The 18861-nt window shown below is 33.9% G+C and overlaps 2 protein-coding genes across 8 annotated transcripts; one reads left to right on the top strand and one right to left on the bottom strand.

Moving 5' to 3' along the window:
* Positions 1-3376: 3376 nt before the first annotated feature.
* LOC112295476 (putative plastid-lipid-associated protein 10, chloroplastic) lies at positions 3377-5795 on the top strand. 5 transcript variants are annotated; one of them, XR_002973653.3, is made up of 6 exons: positions 3377-3637; positions 4073-4212; positions 4475-4609; positions 4875-4970; positions 5254-5370; positions 5585-5795. XR_002973653.3 is itself a non-coding variant. In XM_024547143.2 (6 exons), exons 2-6 carry the CDS (start codon positions 4105-4107, stop codon positions 5753-5755), a joined length of 591 nt encoding a protein of 196 aa, XP_024402911.1. In that variant the 5' UTR covers positions 3377-3637; positions 4073-4104; the 3' UTR covers positions 5756-5795. The 5 variants fall into 5 exon arrangements, 3 of the variants coding, with proteins under 3 accessions (XP_024402911.1, XP_024402920.1, XP_024402929.1); XR_002973655.3 differs by having other exon boundaries at positions 5574-5795; XM_024547143.2 differs by having other exon boundaries at positions 5290-5370.
* An 8651-nt stretch (positions 5796-14446) lies between these two features.
* On the bottom strand, positions 14447-17282 carry LOC112293391 (RHOMBOID-like protein 2). Of its 3 annotated transcripts, none has more exons than XM_024542716.3 (2): positions 16761-17282; positions 14447-16071 (listed from the first exon to the last, which is right to left on the bottom strand). In XM_024542716.3, exon 2 carries the CDS (start codon positions 16062-16064, stop codon positions 15081-15083), a length of 984 nt encoding a protein of 327 aa, XP_024398484.1. In that variant the 5' UTR covers positions 16065-16071; positions 16761-17282; the 3' UTR covers positions 14447-15080. The 3 variants fall into 3 exon arrangements, with proteins under 3 accessions (XP_024398484.1, XP_090101106.1, XP_073396400.1); XM_090244980.1 differs by lacking the exon at positions 16761-17282 and adding an exon at positions 16400-16754; XM_073540299.2 differs by lacking the exon at positions 16761-17282 and adding an exon at positions 16404-16754.
* Between the last annotated feature and the right edge of the window lie 1579 nt (positions 17283-18861).

The following is an 18861-nucleotide window of genomic DNA, read 5'->3' as shown; positions in this document are numbered from 1 at the left end:
GGGACACTACCGATAGTTGAGAGGTCCTATCAATCATCTTCGAAGAAAACAGAGATCAAAGTATGTGGCGAATACAATTCGTCGCATCATAGATTTCCTCAACATATGATGACCGCTCCTCGTGGAACTCGTCTCTAGAAGGGGGGGTAATGTCACGGCCATAATCATGTAAGCTAATAATTACATATAGAAATAGGTAGAAGTAAGTAAAAGTAGATAAAAGTAAGTTAATTCTATAATATTTAATATAGAAGCTTCCTAAAAACTTCCTAGACACTGCTTTGACTTCATAGGTGTCTTTAATTGACTTTTTGGATTAGAAACGTGGTCAACAAGTTGGCCATGTGCCACACATGTTGTTAGCTTGAAGATCAAGCTAACTATGTGGCCCACACGTAGAAAAACTTGCCTTGTAAGTCAAGGCATGTGTCCTACAAAGTCAACACATATTGGAGGTCCTATAGAACGTCGCCACATAGCCCCTAGTTAGATAGTATATATAGAGACAAGAGTGAAGGCTTCTTCACTCTTGTCAACTCCTTTCTTGCTTCTAGTCCAGGTTCAAGAGTCTTTAGTTTCTTGTCTTGTAGCAATAGCCATTCCAGTTTCCTTTTAATATACCTACTTGTTTATATTTTGACTTATTATATCAAGATAGCCTTTTGGTGTATATTTTCCCTCATCGAGTCTTTGTCCTTGACAGAAGCTCAAAAACAAAAAAAAGATCAACATTTATATCTATTGTAAGGAACAACCTCAATTTCTTGTTGGTAATAAAGTATGATTACTTTGTCGTAATATTAAGACTAATTGTTCTTATGATAAGCTCAATTATTATAAATTTAGACCATTTTTTATTCGTAAATTAATCAATCTAGTTGCACATTGGTTATATTTATTGGATTCTATAAATATCCATCATATGTTTTATTTATTTCTTCATAAATCATACAAGATAGAAAATATACTAAAAAAAAGACAAATATCACTTCACCTTTTAGAAGTTGATAATAATCAAGAATTTGAGGTAAAAAAGTCTTAGATTCAAGGTGGTACTAAAAAAGATTGGAAGATCTTATACATTTGCATGGATATGATTTTAGTGAATACATATGATAAGCAATAAAGAATCTTACAAATGTAACGAGGAAGATTTTTATTTTTTATTAATAACATCTATCATAACAAAAATAAAGAATCAAGATGCCATCATTATTACATATAGAACTTGTTCCTAGAAGAGAAGAAGATATTATCATGAACATACATAATTACTTAAATATGAGACTTGTGCACCTCCCTTCTTACTAAGACTATACTAGCTGTTGGTCATCCTATTTTCTACTAATAAAACCAATAATTTTGCATTTTTGACTTCAACATGGTATTTAAAAACATCCAATTAGCCTTGAAACTTTGAATGGCCTTCAAATCTTACTCCATTTCTTCATAATGGCTTCCAAAGTGGTAAAACTCATTTTTACCAAAGTCTTGGAAATTGCTCTAAAAATTCCTAATTTTTTAAAAATAAATTCTAAATAAGTTCTAAAAATTTCTATAATTTTTTCATAATTTTAAAATCAATTTGAATCAATTTTTTTCCTTGATAAATTTTTATAGTAATAAAATTAATTTAAATCTATTATAAATCTTTCTTTTTACATAACTAAAAAAAGACATGAGGTTCTTTTTCATGCTTCTTCTAACTACTAACTAATATTTATGAATTTTTATATAAGTAATACATATAGATATAAGGCCAATATAAATATTGATCTCAATAAATAATCCTTGATACTCAATAATAAATAAAAAATACTAAATTAATTAAAATAATTACCTCCAAGACTTACTAAGTTCCTATTTCTACAACTAACATTCTAATTTTCTATTTGTTTAAGGATTTCTACACTACTCACCATATATTGTGGTTTTAAGTACTATAAATGCATCTTTTTATCTCAAAACCACTAATGAGTTGATTTGATGATTCACATATACTCATAAAGATTTATTTTTTTATAAAAATATTATTATTAAAAATATTAAAATATTGAAACCAAATAATATTATTAAAAATAAGCTTGAATATAAAATTTTAAATTATTTTCTATATTATCAATATTGTAATATTATAAAAATATTTTATCATAAATTTTGATCATATAGCCATTTAATGCTTTAAAGTACTACAACGTGCATTTAATGTAATCATGCAATGTATACAACTTAGATCATTTAACATCTAAATATGTATAGATGTATAACTTTTTATAATTAGAAAAAATTAAATTAAAAGAAAATTATCTTATGAATTAAAATCATCAATGATTTTTTTAATAATTTTAAAAAATAATAATATGACATAATTTATTTAATAAATAAAAAAATCTTGATAATTTTTATAAAATAACATCCTAAATAAAATCAACTTATAAAAATTAATCTCAATTTTTTCTAGACATAGATATAAAACTTAGTAGCATGTATGTATGTATATATATATATATATATATATATATAAAAATAAAACCAAACCAAATCACCATATGCTTTTAGTATAAGTAAAATACAACTTAAAATACAACTTAAAATACATAAAAATAAATCCTACTTTTAGTTACATCCTATTTGTAGAAAATATATTTTTATCAAACAATAATATAGATTTAACAATAGACTATGATTTTTATATTAATCAATCAGATGTTTGTGAAATATTTCGTAAAGAATAGTATTTTCATAAATCTAATCATCTGAATGTATTTAGTAGACCTATACACAATTCAATTTTTGATGTAATATATATTTTGAATTAAGAAAAACGTTTTTATTCTCAGTCTAATGTAGAGGTCATGGTATGCTTGTATTTCATAATAGCAGAAAGAATTTCATTGAAGTTCAGCAATTGATTATTAGATCTTAGAATAAGTCTCTTTCAGTGTAATAAGTTTTCACACAATCATCAGCTAGTGTAAATTTATGGTTTGTTGCTATCCTAAAATCCACAACCCATCCATCCGTTCGTTCATTCATCCCATCATTAATCTATCAACCCCACTATCCACCCATCAATCCCGTCATCCATCCGTCAATCCCGTCATCCATCCGTCAATCCCGTCATCCATCCGTCAATCCCGTCATCCATCCGTCAATCCCGTCATCCATCCGTCAATCCCGTCATCCATCCGTCAATCCCGTCATCCATCCGTCAATCCCGTCATCCATCCGTCAATCCCGTCATCCACCCGTCAATCCCGTCATCCATCCGTCAATCCCGTCATCCATCCATTCATCCATTCATCCATCATTAACCCAAAGAAAGTTTGCACTGCTCGAGCTCAGAAATTTATATTCGACAAGCGAGCCTTGCTCTGTTTTAATCTTCATGCCGAGCATGTCTGCAGCCATGCGGGCGCCGCCTTCTTTGGGGCCTCGGCACCAGTGTGCTTCAGTTTCTGGGGAAAAGTATTGCAATGCATTCAGTGGTGAGGTGGTGCCGAGTCGTGGAGGCGCAAGATTGGCACTGGCGTTGCGAAAAGGAGGTGGGTTTCCCGTAGATAGCACTGGGAATGGGCGTAAAACCAGGAAGGCACAGCGATCGAGGGGTTTTGATGCTGCGGGGGCAATCGCGAAGGTACAGATTCGTGTTACGACGTTTGTTTCTGGGTCCCTTCCCTTCTTTCATGTCTTGCAAATATGTTGTTAGCTTGATGACCATGGATGCGGTGAATGTACTGTAGGAATAAATTCTCTGCTGTCCTGGTGACCGTCTCCTGAATTTGTAAAACATTGTGTGGTGTGTCATTGTGAAAGTTTGGGTCAGTGGTATGTTTCGCAAGGAATTCGTTGAGGGATACTTGGGATAATTTTCTGTTGACATGTCCTGGTTCCCTTCCCTGATGTAGATTTTGGGTTCTCGTCTCTTCTAATATCAGAATTCAATTCATCTACAAGTACATGTCGTTAATCTTATTTAGGATACATTCAATCCCACGTCTTTTCGTAGTGTGTGTTGTCAAAAAATTCTTGCAGCTAATGTCATTCTATGGAGTGTCCTTGCAAATTTCAGGCCAGCAGGAAGTTCAGATAGATCAGGATAGGATGCAGGAGGTGGAGAAGGTTAAGATGGATCTCCTTCGAGCAGTGATGGACACTAAAAGGGGTGCACAGGTCACGACAGAGCAGCGTGCCGCAGTAGAAGACGCCATGGTACATTATTTTCTTAACCTCTACTATGATGTTAAATCTTATTCGTGCTGTCTTAGCACCGTACGTGGACCAAGAAGTTAGATATGAGCAACCCACGAAGAGTCCGGGAGAATGTTACCTGCTATCAATCGGCATATTGGGAGCGCCTTTGTAGTTTAGTACTACCATATTGCAGTATTTTGCAAGGGTTTAGTTTTGTGAAGTCGTTAGATGTGCTTTATTGGTATCTCATGGTACAGGCCAATCTGGATGGGAAAGCCAGATGGGTGTGGAGAAGTACAACGCGGGAACACCGTTAGTGCTGGACCAACTGCACGGGACTTGGTTACTCCAGTATACAACTGCCTCTGAAATCGTATCGCTCATACAAGCTGCTGATCAATTCCCTCTGCTGCAGGTGAAACACGTTGCTCTTTTCCGCATCTTTGTGTTCTCATCTTTTCTCGGTGTGTGGAACCTTGTGTTTTGTGAAAACTTGTGAGATCTTTCCACAATGTTGCCTCGGTTGAGGCTAGGATGGAAGTGCATGATCACCTTTGTGACGTGCTATGTGTCTCTGGAACCATAGATTAACGACGTTTTATAACATCGTATTTGAATTCGATTTACGTTGGGGCAACCTTCCACCCTGAGAGGCCAAATAAAAGTTTTTCATGGAGCAGGTTGGACAGTTGTACCAGTGCTTTGATTGCCAAGGGAGAACAGATGGTGGGACAGTAGAGAACATTGTGCGCTGGAGTGTGTCAGGACTTTTACAGGTTTGTGATCTACTTGTGGTTTTTTTCCTCTCTTTTTACGTGTCTTCTGTGTTTCTTCTCTACTTTTGCTAGTTTACTGATTCTAATCGATACTAATCCTACAGAGGCATTCCATCAAAGTGATGTGCTCTGCTAATTATAGTTTGATATTTCTCAGTTAGGTTGAAGATGTAACCCAATATTTTGTACGTACTGTTTTCAGTTTTACCTTGGTTTCTATAGCTGTCCGTGTAATGCAAACACTGATGGAGCTTAGTGTGAATTTCTCTGTCAACGGCTTTAGTTGATCGAGTTAGTATTTCATCACTCTTCTATGTAGAAGAACGAGGGTGCAACTTTTAACGTCGTAGCCAAGTTTGCAATGGTTGGTCCACGAATCATCGTTATCCAAAAAGTAGAGGTACATTCTGTAATTTACTACTTGTTCAATATTTCATCATTGTTTTCGTAATTGTTTTACTGTATCACCTTATCAATCTTAATATTAAGCCAGGCTGTACCAGCTTTTGGAATCCTTGCAGGCGGTTATTGTGTGTGAGCTGCCAGTTAGTCAAACCAATTGTACTCAAAAAGATGAAATTTGTGATAAAATTTATTGGATAGATGTATTTCAGGCAAGGCTTGGTGAGGTTAAGTCCAGAATTGGAGTCATTCATTGCTCCAGCACTTTTACCTCGAACTTTCATCAACTTCCAGGTGTGTTGCTACGGATTTCTTTAGTAACAATGAGCTTCGACATTAATCAGTTTCATAGCCATGTACATTTTGTAGTTGTAATTTCATGATCTTTTTAACCTATTAATAAGAATAGTTGACTTCATGTTACCAAGTTCTATGAGGTGATCATTGAAATTTCTCCTTCACAGCTTTTGATGTTTCTGCGGAGTTTGGATTTACGATTTACGATTTTGAACAATTTCTCATGATTTGTGATCTTTCTGACTGTATGCAAACCATATTTATTTATTGTAACATTTACAGAGCAATCAATATTTGTTTTAAATCTTTGAAGTTCAATAATGTATCGTGAAAATGTAAATATTTCTGTTTATGATTATTTTGGAAGCTTTGTTTTCTTTTTTTAAAATGCACTTTAAATATTGAGTAATTTTGAAATCAAAAAAGTAAAAAAAATCAACTTTAAATCTAAAAAATTTGAAGGTTAAAAAATACATCCAACGGTGCTTATCTTGCAAATGTTGCAGAATCCAAACACTAATAAAAATTACTCAAACATTGGAATAATGATTCTGTGCATCATACAGAAATGATATCTGATTATAGAAGATTTATTAATGCAGCAAAAACAAATATGTGTTAGAAATTAATAGAAAAAAAAAAGAAAAAAAAAATGAAAGTTAAAATTTATCAATATTACTAATCAGAAAATAAAATAGATTTAATAGTTTAATTTTATATCACATGCAATGATTGTATCATTGTCATTATAATTGTATGATATATATATATATATATTATGAAAGATTTTTTTTAGAAATTTGCATGTATATTATTATCTTCATATGTTAAAATTCTTTCATTTAATTTATTTGATGACAAAATTGAGTATACATAATTTTATATAACAAGTATGTATTATTTGATTCCTCAAAATATAAAACACTGTATCTGCACATATATTCCAACTTGATTTATGTCATTGTGTACAAACTCATGATAAATATATTTGTATTACATTAGATTAGAACATTGTCAAAGTATGTAAAATATAAGATACATTTTGACAAGTTGTGATATCCTCTTTTGTAGATATTGATTTGATTATTTTATATTTAGAATACTTGTAATAGTTATTTATTTTACAATAAATAATTGTTGGAGTCATAGATGGCCAATCCTTATCTTCTAGAAATATAATTTATAAAATTTTACCATAAAAAGTAATTTTAGAAAATAATAAAGCATAGTATTTCTTAATATTATTATTTTAGATTTTTTGTGGTTAAAAAAAATCCTCAATAAATTAGATATCTTGTAATGATTTATTTCTTCTTAATTTACTTAAAAAAAAAAAAAAAAAAAAAAACACACACACACACACACACACACAAATAATTTCCAAAATTAATTTTATTGTACAGAATTTTCTCACTATCATTCAGAATGATATATATATATATATATATATATATATATCTGCGTGTTGTGCATGAAGTTCCACTCCTGAAACACAGTCTCAGACTGGGAACGCGTGAACCCCATGACAAGAACGCCGTTCCAATGGTTCCTCACGGCGCGCTTAGGACTGAACCCGTCGCCACCTCGCAGCGCCGCGACGAGGTCCACTTCGAGGCCCTGGTCGCGGCGGCGACCTCTGAAGACATGGTTTCCGGACATGGATTCGACCCTCGTCGTCCAGCTCTGTGCCTGGATCCAACGCCCCTTCACCCAAATTTGCCTCGGTAGTCCTCACCATCTCCCTGCGACCCAACTGATGTCATGCCTCGCTGGACGGTGCGGATGACTGACGGGACGTGATGGAGGCTTCAAGTCCCGCAATCCGGGCTGGTGAAGTAGAATAGCGGCGCTGGGATTCCACCATTGTGTTGAAGGGTTTGGAAGTGAGACCAGGCACGCCGTCCTCTCCCATCGTGCTCGCTGCATAGCTGGCCGAGGTAAGCAATGCATCCCTCGCCCCGGTTTGTGTAGTGCAGATGAAATAGATCAAAGTGCAGATGAAATAGATGGCTATCTAGGAACTTGTATCTTGAAAAAGGAGGTTGTATCATCCCCAATTCCTTGGGCAAATATAGAAACTTCTTGTCGATTTTCGCTTGAGATATCCTCTTGTGCGAATTGTGTTTCACTTCAGTATCCAATATCTTGGAGAAACGAAAGAAATCGAAGTCTTGGCGAAGCTGTGAACGATCAGTTTTCTTGTGAGTCAGAGACAGCATAATCTCTTCAACGCTCGTATCTTAAAGAGCACTAGCTTTTTGTTCTCTTTTCTCATGGTTCTGAGTAAATAAACCAAAAAATGTAGATTTGTGTCTGCAGGATGAGCAGAACTGGTGGGCGCATATCAACTAGGTACTTCAGGTTGTCAAACTTACGGTCAGTGCTTTTAACATGCAGGTTGCTAGTACAGAGACATCATGCGGAGTCATTCTGGAGGAGAGAAAGATAAGAAAATTCCTAGCTCAGGACAAGCGTCTCATGAGGTTAACACATCGCATGAAAAGTCGACCATGAAGAATTCAAAGAAAAAAGCTGCACCACCGGGTTTAGACATCTCACAACCCCTGCACTGGTCCAGGCCATTGGTTTCAACGCAAGATGAGATGCTCGCCGCAAGCGCATTGCTGGATATGCTGTGCAGCCCTGGTGTGGGATCCGAGAAGAGTAAGGAGGTTCAGGAAGAGGACGAAGAGGAGGAGATGGCACAGGTGGAGGAGGTGGATGCAGACCACAAAGGTAACAGTGAACACGATGATGATTCCAATGATCAGAATCCTCCCCCGGGGCTGTGTGAACTTATTCCTGTGTGCTAGACGTTGTGCAATATGGTTCCTGTAAAAATGAGCTGGGTCCAAGGGAAGGGCCACGTCTCGTAATTGTAGCATGGAATTATTGCGCAATTGAAGGTGTGCCTGCATCTGCAAGCAGTCTTTCGTGAAGTGGAGACTACGAAAAGTTGGCAGGAGGGAACTATGCATTGCATTTAAATATATCATGGACTGCAGACAGACCGGGTCGGTATTCATTGGAGAATCAGTGTTTGTATGAGACAAAGTGCATGGTGCAAGGTTGCTACATGACCAGGGTGTTGGACGAGTACCATCCGCACCAAAATAACTTCATGTGGTCTGGGTTTTTGGCAGTTCGCAATGCTAGTAGAATCCTTTTTTCTTTTTTTTTTTTTTTTTTTTTTGTGGAAGGTTGTGAGATCAGCTGTGTTTTTATTTAGATTACACCCCTTCATCACAGAAGTGTCATTCATATGACAATTCTGTTTCCATTTTCCTGCTTTACCGTCAGGGTTTTTGCCGAACCGAACTTGAGAATGTATATAGACAATATAGTTGCTGATGACCTGAACACTGTCCTATTTCCATTGTTTCCAAGGACTTATAACAGTTTTGCATTATTCCGATTAACAGGAAATTTTGGTATGTGCAATTGGTTTTATTAAAATAATAGAGATATAACAGACATCCTCCTTGGGATTGAACATCTTTGAATTTTTAAAATTTTGAGCAATAATCTTTTGGGACTTAGTATTATTATGTATGATTATTGAATTTGAAAGTGGTTCAACTTTAATAATAGGTTAATTTCTCATTCTAAATTATTATCTTTAAAGATAAAATATCTGTGGCTTTTGATTGAGTATAAGTGTATGTAAAATTAGTTTTAAGTAAAATTTGGATATGTTTTCTTCTATAAGTTGGTTGCACTATAACTAAACATTACTATGTTTAACATCATAATTAAAAGATTTATTTGCTCTTGATTAAAAAAAGATATTTTTTTATTGATTATATACAATATTTAAACCATCTTCATTATTTTTTAAGACAATGTGTGATACTAAATACAAATTTAAAATACATATAGGCATAAAATATTTAAGCCTCTTCAAATTATAATATTTATAGATGTATATATATATATATATATATATATATATAAGGAGTTGTTAAAGCCACAATTTTCTATGTATAATTAACTTTTTATATAATTAATTTCAGCTTTTATTTTAAAAAAAACAAAATAAATTATAATATATGTGTTTCTAAAAAGAATAACTTCTATAAATCATAATGATAAAATATTAGACTTATAGATTCAATATTTTAAAATCATAAATTTTATTCTATTGACTTTATTCTACAAAAGTTTGTATTTGGAAAACAACTACTTAAATATAAAAACTTTAGATAAATTCTTAATAAATATCTAAGAAAAATTTATAAATTATAATAAACATTGAAAATATTTTGCAATCATAAAAACATCAAATCAATATTAATTTTTATATATTTATAATCTATATTTAGAATATTATGTAAAATAATATATTCCAAAAATTCTACTTGAATTGTTTAAAAATACACATATTCTATCTTAACTTATAATCCTACATCTTTAAATTAATATCCTTGCTCCAGCAAAGCAATGTTTGCTATCTACAATGAAAATTTCGTACTTAAATATAAAAATTAATAATAATTTGGTGGTATTTAAAATAAAAAAACTTATAAACTATAAGAAATCTAATTTATATAAATATTAAAATTATTTAATTGAAATAATATCATTTCTTTTTAAAAAATTATTCACCCAACAATTGCCAAGTGAGTGTTTCTTTCCACAAAAGTAGTATATTTTATGTCTTTATTTTGATTAATCTCTAAAACCTCGGTTAAAATTTTTATAGGCTTGTTGTTATTATTTGGATCATACATTAGCTTACTTCTTATGTAAAAGAATATAAGGTTATTATCTTCTATAGTTTTATTGATGCATATGAAAAATTAAGCAAAATTGATTAATATGACTTGATTCGCTATGTTGAATACACCATAATCTTAAAGAATATTTATTTGATTCTATAGATGGTGGTGCTTGATTGGAGTTTTGGTATTTTAATTAATATAGTCATTTACTCTTGTACCATCTTGATTTGTTGACCAAGTTTATCTTCAAACCTTTATTGACTTTAGAAGACATTATTTTTATATCTTCCTTCTATCTATTTTTTTCCTAAGGATATGTAATCTTTGGAAGAGTGGATAGTATTCTTACTTCTAAAAGTAATATATAATGTCTTATTAATTGAAAGTAAATTCTAATAGAAGCATGTGGTGGTTCTTAAGATTTTCCTATATTTTGAACATTTTGATTGGTATAAAACTAAAGATCTAATGATCTTCCTTCTTTAACATCTTTCTAGTCTTCTTATCAATTTTTTCTATTGCCTTGGCTATTTTGTTTTGCAACAATTAGGTATGTAGGACATTCTTCTAAGATTTTTCTAATATTTCTTTTATTTGAAAGAAGATTTTTTAGGTTTAGAGGTTGTTTTTTTTAATTATTTTTTAGAATTTTCTACTAGTGGAGATTGCTTAGGTTGGTGTGATATAATAGAATGATGTATTTAGCACCTCTAAAGGACCTAATTAATAATTAATTTATATTCTCAATGGAGTTATGCTTACTTCAACTTGAAAATTACTTTAAAAAATACATCTTCCAATAAAGAAACAAAAAAAAGAAAAGAATTTAATCCAAAGAATGTTGGCATAATAATTGTCCTAAAGAAGGCTATTCTTCCACTTAATATCCTACAAAAAAATCTTATGTAAAAATAACTCTAATCAATCTATTGTAAAGAAAATTTTATCACAGCAATTGCAAAGAGTCACAGCAATTGACTCTTCCTTCACAATTGTGAAGTTAGGAAATTATCCACTAAAATAGTTAATAACAAAGTTTTACAATACAAAAAAATGTTTTTCATGCAATTTCACACCTTCTTAAAGAAGAACTCACTTGGATGCATTTTTAATCAACATGTCACTTATTAATAAAGAATTTACTTTGATACTAAAAATTCTCTTCCTATATAATAAAAAATTTAAGATTCAATTTTTTAACTCAGGGCTAATAAGTCTTGATTTTAAAATGTTATTATACTAAATACTAAATTAGATTAATAGTAGAATATCTCCTTACTTAATTCTTAGATCCTTGTCTTATTAGGAAGATTATGTGGTTTATCTCATCTACTTCTTTTTCTAACTATTATGTCCACTTGCTCTTGCCTATTAGCCATTCTTTTAATCACCTACATTTAAATACTTGATAGAAGAGTTAAGATAAGTTACTTACTTGAATGGAAGCTAAATCTTGACTTGATCTCCTCACTCTAGGCTCAAGCAATATCAATTCAAAATCCTACAAACAATGCAAAACTCACAAGTCTTCCAACCAAGATTAGAACCATTTCACTCTTTACAAATGCACCAAAATGTAAGGAAAATTAAGTGCATTCAATTGGATGTGTTAAAACTCTCATACATAAATTAATATAAACTAATTTTCTAAAATTAATTATTGTGTATTTTAGTCCAATTTAAATTATTAATTTATGAATTAACCAAAGGTCATACATCCATCCAATCTACATTTATCCAACATACATTCATCCAATTAATGTAATGGATGTCATCTCAATTTTCCATCCATAAAATACATCACATTTGATGATTTCATCTAAATATTACATCTATTTAAATACTTTATCTATTGATTTATTACTTGTTCAAATTGACCTCTATAATTTTCCTAACCTCATCCTAGACTCATCTGAAGTAATTGACTTATGAACTAACAACATCATCCGAGTAAGAACCAAAGGGATTTGTTGTATCCACCTTCCTACTACCAAATTCCGAATTCTAATTTATTATTTGAATTGGCAGATCCAGTTGCTAACCATAACAACTAGCATCCCTGGAATTTCCAATCTCCAAGTGTGTGTCTGGAATAAACTTTGCCCAAATGTACTCCGTGGCAACTTCCAATGTATAACCTGCTCATTTTCAATACGTTTAGGTCCTATGAGCTTCTTACAGTTCATACTTTGTAGCTCCTAGTTCAGATCCTTCGCTCAAATCCTTCAAAATAGATACTAGCCTGTTCAAAAACAACTTTGTGGTCATCAAGATCAGCTTTTTAATTGGCCCATCAAACTGATCATGTTTCTAACTGCTGCCATCTTTCCACCTTATCCCCAATTAGTGTTGGCATTCCTCTTCTCATCGTGTGAAAATTTGCAATCATTTCCTCGTTTTACAGAAACCCAATTGGATAATAATATATTTTTATGCCTCCTATTGCGTTTGTATTAAGATGTTTTTTGCATTAATTTTTTTTTTGAAATTCAATTATATTCTTAAAATATGTTTTTTAGAACTTTTATTGTGAAGCAAATACCATCTTCAGTTGGATTAAAAAAATGAATAAATCCTATTTAAAAATTTCTGTATTTGAAACAGAATATGGATTTTAAGTTGTTTAATCATTTTTTGTAAAATATAAAAATTAAGTGATCCACATGGATGTGAACTCTATTTTTTTCAATAACCATTGTTCAATAATGAACATTCTTTACTGAATGCCTTTATTCTATACTTTTTGCTTGTTTAGAGAGGAGTTATGAATCTTCAAATGTTAACCAAATTTAATTGTAATATGTTATGTTTATACAAATATTAGAGCAGTAACTTAGAAAACTTACTTAAGTTGAAATGTTTCTGATATGAATTCTTTTCATGTCGAAAAAATTAAATAAATTTGTACACATATATTTAGTTTATTAAGTCCAATAAATTATATCAGTACGTATTAGAAAAAGAAAAATTCTTTGAAATATGTAACACATTCACAAAGAGATATAGGGTGATGTGTAAACTATTTTTGATATGCTGTATGGAATAAGTTAAACATTCAAAATAAAATGATTAATTTTTATACTTTTGGGACTAAAAATTTGAATTATTACATGTTTAATTTGATTTCATTTTTTTAAAGTTCATATATATATATATATATATATATAAACACATTAAAATACTAACATTCAAGATGATAATCTAAAATTGTAGTTTTGTTTTGTAGAGAATTGCATTTTAAGATGATGAAAGATAGGTAATTATCACCATGCTACAAGTGTGCTGGTCTGCATAGCCAGTCACTGCATGTTTCTACAATCAAAGTAGGCCAATCCCCACCTCAAGCCTTCTTTTGATGATGAACATGTAGGGAAAGACAGAAAATAGAAAAATGCCTGCAGCATCAACAACAACAAAAACTCACCTTTCTTCCTTCTTGCAGCTCCTGGAAGACAATGGGGAGCACCTGGGCTGGCATGTCGGTGCCAGGACTCGCAATCCAACGAGGGCACCAAATTGAGTGCGTTTTCTGGGGGGGTATAAGCTGTGTATATACGAAGACAAGGCACGTGTAACCAGTACTTGGATGCTGATTTTGTATTGAACCTAGCAAGGAGGATACCTATGGAAGCACCTTAGTGAGTTGCTTTTTCAGTTTTCGAGAGATTCTATTCTCGATTTCATTAAAAGCTTACAAGAAAATCGTCAGTGGAAGCAGTTTCAAGGGTTCTCAAGGTTAGTTTTAACTCATATGCTGATTGGAAGATGTCTATGAAAGTAGCTCAAGGAGTCATTTCTCAGACTACAACTTGCAACTAGGAAAGAAAATAGAGCGGCTTGGAGTTAGGATGATGAAAAAATTTGTTGGTGGGTGTGGCCTACTTCCACCAACCCCTACCTTCAAATTTAACATCTTGCACGCTTCGAAAGAATCAAGATTTAGAGTTCAGGACATTCTTTGACTATCTTCATGCTAACAAGTAACTCAATGCAGCTGGGACAAAAAGCACATTACGTTGCCAACTATTCTCATGAGAGGTCACGTCAAAAACAGAATAAAGTTGATAATCGAAACCTGGCATTAATAATAACTATGCAGTTGTTTACGCAGAAAAGATCTCTTCTGCTGATCTAGAATTGGTTCCAACATTTCAGTCAAGACCATTACTCCCACTCGAGGCAACAGACCCTTCAGGGCCGTGTCAACCGTATATCATTCAAGGATCCCGCTTTGTAACAATTGTGCTTCGAACGTTTTGAGCAGATAAAATCGTTGTCAGCTTCTCATGCGAACACTATCAGGGACTAGAAACAGTTGACTGTCATTGAGAAGCAGCCCGCAGAAGAACAAGTCTTTGCTTTGCCAGTCTCACCGAAGGGAGTCAACGGTCCCTTCCTGTCTGTTCTCCACATTTTAAATGATATGAAGGATGCTTCAAGTGCTCACCCTCTGAGAATGAACGTTCACCTCTTCCATCGCAAGACAGTCACAAATCGCATGTCTAGAAAATGGTGTGATCGAGCAGTACGTCCAATTGCAACTCTCTAGTGCCTCTTCGTCGACGTGACTATTCCAGATAACAATGCGACGGGAAAAGACGACCAGCCCTGTCAGAATTGCCAAAGCCCTCCCTAACATGATTGCGAGTAGAATTAAGAGTCCACAGCTTTCCGCACCTTCAAAGCAAATCTACCCTGAAGTACTGTTGCAGCTCCAGCGAGGGCTGGGGACACAGTTGATGCGTCGACACCATCTGCATATTTCGTTGATGTCAACATTGTTGTAGAGCGCGATAAAACCCGCAATAAAACCAGTTATCAAAAGGAGAATGGATGCGACGAAGAGGACAATCTGGTAGACCTTAAATCGGCGTTTCATAGGGCGCTCTATGTTGGGGTCAACAAGGTCACGCTGCCAGACGTAGCCGTATTGCTCCTTCATCAATAAAACAAACCCTAACAGAAGCCCAGTAATGAAGCCTCCAATGTGTGCAAAATTGTCTACACGAGGCATAAGGCCAATCGAAAAATTCACGGCTGCCACAATGATGAGCTGCCAAGTCAAAGAGCACCGGTTATGGAAGTGTGACCAATTGGTGATGAGCTCCGCAAGTGTTGCTCCAGCGAGGCCGAAGAGGGCCCCCGACGCGCCGACAGAGATAGCGTGAGAGTTGAACAAAGTGCTGAGTAAACCGCCACCAAGGCCAGAAATAAGATACAGCAGACCAACTCTGATGATGCCGAACTCTTTCTCAAGTTGGATACCAAATATCAGGAGGGCGGTCATGTTAATGACGAGGTGGAATACTCCAGCATGAAGCCATACACACGACATCAGCCGCCACCCTTGTTGTTGGTCTACAACAAGAAATGTCATCAGGCCGCCCATTCTTTGGAGGGTTGCAGATGAAGGTCCCAGTAAAGGGTTCTGATTCCATGGCTGAAATGACATCCTTCTAAACGAGCCCAACACACATCTGTCCGGGGGTATGATGTTCGCTGGGCAATTGTTGTCATACATAACGATAATGAAAATAATGACATTTGCCACAACAGCTGCGAGGGTAAAGATAGGCCAGTAGTACCGGTCCCTCTTCCGTACAGGAGAAATATGTGAAGGGAACATGCCATTGTACGGAGATGTAGATTTTCCCATGCTGAAAGTATCTCCCATCGGCAGCCTATAATAGATGAAATAGAAATAAATTAACCATAACATACATCATCAGGTTGCGAAACTCAAAGAAATTACAGGTCTTTCCAGAAGCAAGTGCAAGAAATTAGCTCGTGGTCCTGACTAAAAAAACACTACATGCAGGCATCTTGGAATGGAAATGTATCTAACCTAATCGGTAGAGATAGTAATGTCTCTAAAATTCAAGTTCTTCTTTGACAACAGACAGCGGAATGTGCAAGTCATAAATTTTTATAATACATGATAGATGCGGCCAAGAAAGCATCGGGGGATCCGACATCCACAAATAAAGTTGTAGCTCAGAACTCAGATACCTACTTAATGCTCGTGTAGGGATGATAGTGTGAAGCAAATGACAGCGGGTAAAATGCCCTTCCGAATTCAAGGCAAGACTAGATCTTTCCTGACAGTTCTATCACCGAGACATCCATTCACGAGGTCCCAATTGTCCTAACTTCAGTTTGAAAAATTTGCAAACTCGTGACCCTCGTCCCACTTATTCCAGAAAAGAGTAGCAGACGAGCCCCAACTACCACCAGCCTGCACATCAAGTGGCAAGGACCAAAATCCCCTGAACTCTTCACGAAGCAAACTTTGCATCCAGAATCCGCATGCCAAGTCAAACCCAGACGAGGCACGCCAGTGCACTCCAAGGGGATTTACAAGACCTCATACCTGAGAAGGATAAACAGCTACCCGGAACCCAATTCGCTACTCCGATTTTGCAAAATTTGAGAGCACATCGAGGCCCAATTCCCGTCCTGGCTGTCGGCACGACTCAACTGATCGCGCAACCCACTGAGGACACATATGAATCACCCCCACGAACTGACTCATTGCTAATTGCAACGCAGCTCGAAATGAATCCACCGCGCTCGCGCTGCCAAAACCCCAGAAAAAGTGACTCCTACCTAAATCCTCTCACCCATCCGAGTAGGTATCGCCGCAAAAGACACCAACTCAACGGGCGCGCCATGGAATGCTTCAATAGCGTCTCCCTGGGCCCCACAACGCATTGCGGAGGTATCGAAAACCGAACCTGTACCTACTCTCCCTGCCTACAACGCCATGCCCTGGAGACTGCCATGGACTGAACAACTCTTCTCGCTCGCTCTTCCTGCATCCTCGCAGTCCAAGCCATGGCTTCTCCCGTGCTCTGCAACGCCATCTCTGAGTCTCAACAGCTTTTCCTCCCAAACACCACCACGAACCTCGAGCTTCGTCTGCATAGGAGCTGTGCCTTTGCACTGAAATCCTAAACCCCTAAGCTATGGTGTTCTCACATTATACCATTTTTGTTGTTGTTCTTTTTTGGATTTTATCATGTAAATTTTACTACTGTAATCGATGGAGGTGGCGATTTGCAATATGGCAGATCTTTAACTTTTGTTTCTATGTAGTGTTGTTTGTTGCATAAATTAGTAAAAAAAATATTGTAATTAAAAGGAAAAGCATTACGATTCTTTTACGAATTCTTTGATTCTATGGAGAATAGTCTTCTAAACAGCACATTCAGTTGTTTTTTGAATTTGAGAGCAATGATTTTTTGGAATTATAATTATTATGTAATACAATAGAAGCAATCTTAACCATAAAGTCTTGTGTACACCCATATACAGGTCAATTATTGCGAGCTCCTTTAAAATAAATGCAGTCAACTTTTTTTTGAAGATGATTCCATGTTCCAAATTTAAACTTAGTTAGTTTAAAGATTTTGGATTTTAGAATCCTTGTAAAAGAAGAATATTAAAAAAATAATGAAATACACATCATATTTCAATTGATGCAAATATTTACTACAAATAACATATATATAAAAAAATCTATAAAAGATATAGATATGATAAGAGTTTCTTCAAAAAATACACCATCTTATAGATATCATGCAAATACACCAAAAAAAGAACTAATTTTATTTTTAGATAAGTTTGATATTATAAAATCTAAGTTTCAAAGATTTATCAACCAAATATGTCTTTATATTTAACTTTGATCTCTTAACTTTGATCTCTTAATTTTTCAACATAAACATCTCAAGAAAAATTTATTAAAACTTTGTTTAACAAATCTATTCTTTCTTCATTCTTATCAATTATATGACAAAAAAAACTTAACTTGAACAACCTTGATGCATTTTTAGCAAAATATTGATTTGTACATGGATAATATAATGTAATTTATATAATAACTAATATAATCTAAATTTTATTACGAAACAATTAATCTTTACTAACATATATATGACATTTTTGATAATTGGTAATTGATATCAAGTAAAATGATGTTGCACTCATTAAAAGCTTTGTCAATTCATTTGGCAAGCTTATTAAGCTTGATCATTCACTTACATAAAGGGGTGTCAAAGAAGATAGAATTGCCAAATGATTTGAGAAGCTTACAAAAGTTGATCAACCTCTTAAATCACATGTTATCAAAGAAGAAAGTTTTTGCAATTCATTTGCCAACTTTGTTATGCTTGTCCAACTATTTAAATAATTTATAATAAAAAAGAAAGAATATTTTTCAATTTATTTGGCAAGCATATCAAGATTATATAATCAAATAAAAAAGTGTTATAAAAAAGAAAATATTTTCTAATTTATTTGACAAACTTGTCAAGCTTGAAAAAACACTCAAAAAAAGGCTTGTCAAATAAGTGAGAATTGACAATTTATTTGATAAGTTTGCCAAGATCAAGCAATCAAATAAATAAAGTATTTTTAAAGAAGATAAGTAAATCAAATCATTTGACAAGTTTATTAAGGTTAAAAACTCA

The sequence above is a fragment of the Physcomitrium patens genome, chromosome 2, assembly GCF_059467195.1.
Source record: "Physcomitrium patens ecotype Gransden chromosome 2, ASM5946719v1, whole genome shotgun sequence".
NCBI lineage: Eukaryota > Viridiplantae > Streptophyta > Bryopsida > Funariales > Funariaceae > Physcomitrium > Physcomitrium patens.
Note: the sequence above shows the minus strand (reverse complement) of the source record. Positions and strands in the feature narration are given on the sequence as shown.